At 44.6% G+C, this 5,159-nt stretch overlaps 1 protein-coding gene across 1 annotated transcript; it reads right to left on the bottom strand.

Annotated features, from left to right (window-relative positions):
- Positions 1 to 621: 621 nt before the first annotated feature.
- On the bottom strand, positions 622 to 2,310 carry LOC112757377 (uncharacterized). Its single transcript, XM_025805964.1, has one exon. It carries the CDS (start codon positions 2,308 to 2,310, stop codon positions 622 to 624), a length of 1,689 nt encoding a protein of 562 aa, XP_025661749.1.
- Positions 2,311 to 5,159: the final 2,849 nt, after the last annotated feature.

Here is a 5,159-nt window from a genome sequence, read left to right as displayed (position 1 = left end):
TCGACAGCCAAGTTGAGTAGTCCAGCTCTCGGATGAACCCTGCTTCAAGTAGGCTGGCCGTCTGCCTGGCCACCTCCTCTGCCCTTTCCTGTGACATCTTCCTCCTCCTCTGGGCCACTGGCTTGGCCTCCGGCTTGACGGCCAGATGGTGTGACATGAGTTGGGGATCTATCCCTGGCATGTCGGCGGGTGTCCAGGCGAAGAGGTCGGCATTAGCTCTGATCATCTCCATCAAGGGTTCTTTTAATTCATTGGGGAGGTTTCTGTTTATGAATGTGAACTTCTCGTCCCCGTCACCGACCCTAAATTTTTCCAGGTCCCCTTCTGGCTCGGGTCTGGGCCTGTCATCTATCCTGGCGTCCAGGTCGGCAAGGAAATCCCCCGTTGCTTCTTTGGACTTTTTCCTGAGAGAGAGGCTGGCGTGGTCGCAAACGACTGCCGTTTCTAAGTCTCCTCTGATGGATCCTACGGATCCGTATCAGTAACAAACTTCATTACAAGAAGCTTCGTACTGATCGCCGCCCCAAGGTCGTTAATGGTTTTTCTCCCCAGGATGATATTGTAAGCTGTGGAGTCTCGTAAGACAACAAAATCGGCTATTATCATCCTTCGTCTCTGTCCTTATCCCAGGGAGGTCGGGAGTGAGATGATCCCATATGGCTTGATGAAGTGGTCTCCCAGCCCTACCACGCCGTGCTGGTGGGTCGCCAGATCGGCATCACGCAGTCCCAAGGCATCAAAAACGTTGCGAAACATGATGTTCGAGTCCGCTCCCGTGTCTACTAGGATCAGTTTGACGAGTCCGGTTCCGACTCTGGCCGTGATAACCATGGGGAGACTTTCCGGTACCTCGTCGAACCATTGGTCCTCGGGGCCGAAAGAGATTGATGGGAGTCCCCGGGAACTTCTAGCGGATGAGGAGGAGACCGCGAGGATCTTGGCGTCTTTTTTCTGCGCCGATTTCGACCTCGGGGCGAAATTTCTCGCTGTTACTACGTTCACCACCGTGAGACCGTGGTTGTCCCCCTCGGGTTCTTGACGTCGTCTTATTGCCCGGGACCTGTCCTTGCTATCCTGATCCCGATTTCGTCTCCTCGGTTCCCTTATGAGGTGGGAGAAGTCGGCGAGCTTTCCATCCCTGATTGCTTGCTCCAGGGCATCCTTTAGATCGAAGCAGTCTTGGGTCTTGTGCCCGTATCCCTTGTGATATTCGCAGTAAAGGCTCTTATTTCCCCCCGTCCTGTCCTTCAGAGGTCGGGGTCTTGATAGTATCCCTTTCTCGGCTATCTGTTGGTAAACTTCCGTGATCGGAGCCGTAAGGGGGGTATAGTTGGTGAATTTCCCGACTCGGGGAAATGGCTTTGGCGCTTTGCTCGGACCGCCGTCCCTGGCGTGTTTCTTCTGTTTTTCTCCACCCTCGTAGTGTCGGGCTTGGTTGTAGGGGGGTTGCCATTTATTGGCAGCCACGACCCTGCTGACTTCTTCGTCGTTAATGTACTCCTTAGCCACGCACTGGATCTCCTGCATGGTCCGTACCGGCCTCGTGATAAGGTGCTTTCTGAAGTCTTCATTCAGGAGCCCATTCGTTAAGCACAAGCTCGCCACTGAGTCCGTCAGCCCGTCAATTTCCAAGCATTCATCGTTGAAACGATCTAAGTATTTCTTGGTCGGCTCCCCGGCTCTCTGGGTCACTCCCAGCAAATTGATCGGATGCTTGGCTTTGGCGATCCTGGTCGTGAACTGAGCCAGGAAGGCGTGGCTGATGTCGGAGAATTGGGTTACCGAGCCCTGCAGGAGGTTGTTGAACCACCGTATTGCAGGTCCAGCGAGGGTGACCGGGAAAGCGCGGCACCTTACCTCGTCTCCCACTCCTTCTAGGTTCATCCTGGCCTCAAAGGCCGTGAGGTGTCCCAGTGGGTCTTGTGTTCCATCGTACCTCATGTTCGTTGGCTTGTCAAAGTGTTTTGGCAGCCGGACTTCGAGTATGGAACGGTGGAATGGGGTCGCTCCCATTATTACGGGTCCCCGTGTTCCCGTCGTTCTTCCTTCGTCGCTTTCTCGACGAGTGTCCTCGTCTCCGCGGTTCCTGGTACGCTGTCCCTCGTGTCTGGCGTAAATGACGGGGTCACGACGTCTTCTCGCACGCCCTCTCCCCCCGGTGCTTTCGAATTCATCTTGGGGGCTAGGCGTACGTCTGGAGCGACTCCTGGAGCGAGAGCGGGAGTGACTCTGCTCTGGGGTGTGTTGGTCGCGTTCCCTATCTGCTAGCCGGCGCTCCAAGTCTTGCATTCTGTGGCGTAGCTCTTGCATTATTCTGGCGTGGTTGTCTCCGGTCCCCCAAAGGGGCGTCTCTCATGTGATTGGGTTGCGTCCCTGGGGGGACCTTGGATGTTGTCGGGTTTCCGTCCCGGCGGCGTCGCCTCCGGGTACGGCCTCGCGGCCTGTCTCCGTTTCAAACTTTTAAGTGTGGGGAGGTCGTCCGACCGGTCGGCGATTTTGGGTGACAAATTTCTAATCCCAACACTTTTGCATTTCATTTTAGGATTTTAGGATTTTTACTTGCATTTTCTTATTTTTTCATATGTATACACAATAAGCTTAGTCAAGATAATGAGAATTTTTCAAGATTTCTATCTATAGGGCATGTCAATTGATTTGAGTGAAAACTTTTCATAGAACTTGCTTGAATTATATATATTGTGGAACATATTTTGAGCTAAGAACACAAGCTTGTGAGATTTGAGCCTAACGGTGTGGTTACATCTTACAACCACTTATTTTTCCTTCTTGTGTGCATTATTCTCTTTCTATGATTGTAATCTTTGATTTGTTTGATTCTTTATGTCCATTATTTTGTGTATTCATGCATTTATATGATTGAGGCCATCATTTCATTAGCTCACTTACCCAAATGGCCTTACCTTTTATCTTCCTTTGTTAGCCAAATTTGAGCCTACGCTTAACCCATTTATTCTTTAATTTAGCATATTACTAGCCTTAAAGCGAAAAACAATAAATGTCCTTAATTTGGGTCTTTGATTAGCTTAGGCTAGTGTGTGTGAGTATCATTCAAGTGTGGGAACCTTGGGACATTGGGTGAATAAAAGAGTAGTTTTGTAATGTTATTGGAAATATTGGGAATTGGGTACATACTCATGTATTGATCAAATGTAAAACCTTATGCATTGAGGTTCTTGTATATAAAAAGAAAAAAAATAAGAAAAACAAAAGAAAAAGAAATAAAAGTGAAAAAGAAAAATAATATGGAAAAGAAAAGAAAAAAATAGAAAAAGAAAGAAAAAAAGAATAAAAATAATAAAAAGGGGACAAAATGCCCCAAAGTGAAGCTCAATAAGATCAATGCATAAGTGCTGTGAAATGAAAAGAAAATGCATGAGTATGTGAAAAAGTGAGAAAATGGGTAGTTAGGTTAGAACTTAATTGTATAGGATGTCATAGGTTAGGTGGGAAGTCTAAGTTTATCAAAGATTCAAATTTTAAGCTCACTTGACCAAATATGCATCCTACCTTGACCCTAACCCCATTACAACCTAAGAAAAAGACCTCATGATAGATGTATGCATGCATGAAATATATGTTGATTGTTAGAAGAAGAACAAATCTTAGAAAGCATGATTAGGAGAGAATTGAGTGAATCAACCCTAAACACTTGAGCGAATAGAGTGCAAACACATCCGGTGAGGGTTCGATGCTCGATTACATGTCTCCACCTATGATCATCTCCTTTCATGCAAGTTTGTGAAAATATTTAATAGCTCAATTCAATTGTGGATTAGACTTGCTAGTCCTTAGCCCTTGTGCATATATGCTTCTTGGGAATTGATTTATTTCGACCAAGCAATTGTATTCATTTAGATAGTTGCATTTAGGTAGATTGCACTTAGTTAGTTTCCATTAAATAAATGCCATGCCCTTTACTTCATTCTTGGTTTAAGCATGAGGACATGCTTGGTTTAAGTGTGGGGAGGTTGACAAACCCTATTTTGACGGTTTATCTTGTATTGATTTTAAGGGATTTTATCACCTTTTACCCACATGTATTCAATGAAATAGCATGGTTTTGTGATTGTCTCCTTATTTGTACCTAGATGTGAAAACATGCTTTTAGACCCTTAATTTGATGGTTTTCATTCACCTTTGATTCCATAAGATGCCTTGATATATTTGTTAGTGATTTCAGATTGAAAAGGCTAGGAATGGATCAAAGGAGTGAAGAGGAAAGCATGCAAAGTGAAGAAATCATGGAAAGTCAAACAAGTTGAACTCGCCCATGGACGCGCGCGCGCACCTGGCGCTTGCGCACCTTGCGAATTACCCCATGGATGCGTACGCGTGATGTGCGCGTACGCGTCGGTGTTGGTTCATGATTTTTTTTAAAGAAAACGTGGCCAATGAATTCTCAAGGGTTGTGGGGCCCAATCCCAACCAACTTTGGTGCCAAAGATGCTATTTAAAGCCAAGGATTGAAGAGCAAAGGGACATTAGTTCATTTTCACTCATTAGGATTAGTTTAGAAGTAGTTTCTAGAGAGAGAAGCTCTCACTTCTCTCTAGAATTAGGATTAGGATTAGGTTTAGTTCTTAGATCTAGGTTTTAATCTTTTCTTTCTTCCACTTCTATCTCTCAATTCTTTGTTGCTACATTCATCTTCTTCTATTCTTTTGTTGTAATTTCCTTTATGTTGTTCTTATATTTTGTTGTAGATCTAGTATTGTTCCTTCTACTTTCTTCCAATTCAATAAGAGGTAATTCATGTAGGTCTTGTTTCCTTTAATTGTTGTTGTTAATTCTTTACATTTGATTGTTGTTAGAATTAATTCTTGTTGTTGATTTACTATGATTTTCTTTTGTGCCTTCCAAGTGTTTGAGAAAATGCTTGGTTGGATTTTAGAGTAGAGTTTTATGTTCTTGGCTTGGAAAGGTAACTTAGGAACTCTTGAGTTACTAATGTCCAAGTAATTGATGATTGGGATCCATTGACTCTAGTTCTCACTAATTGAATTAGTGGAGAGTTAGGACTTATGGACTAGGATTGACATAGCTCATTTGACTTTCCTTTACTACTAGTTAGAGGATGATTTAATGAGATTAATCCTTGCCAATTCTCATATTGTGGTTAGTGATTAGGATAGAGATCC

The sequence above is a fragment of the Arachis hypogaea genome, chromosome 16, assembly GCF_003086295.3.
Source record: "Arachis hypogaea cultivar Tifrunner chromosome 16, arahy.Tifrunner.gnm2.J5K5, whole genome shotgun sequence".
Classification (NCBI taxonomy): Eukaryota; Viridiplantae; Streptophyta; class Magnoliopsida; order Fabales; family Fabaceae; genus Arachis; species Arachis hypogaea.
Note: the sequence above shows the minus strand (reverse complement) of the source record. Positions and strands in the feature narration are given on the sequence as shown.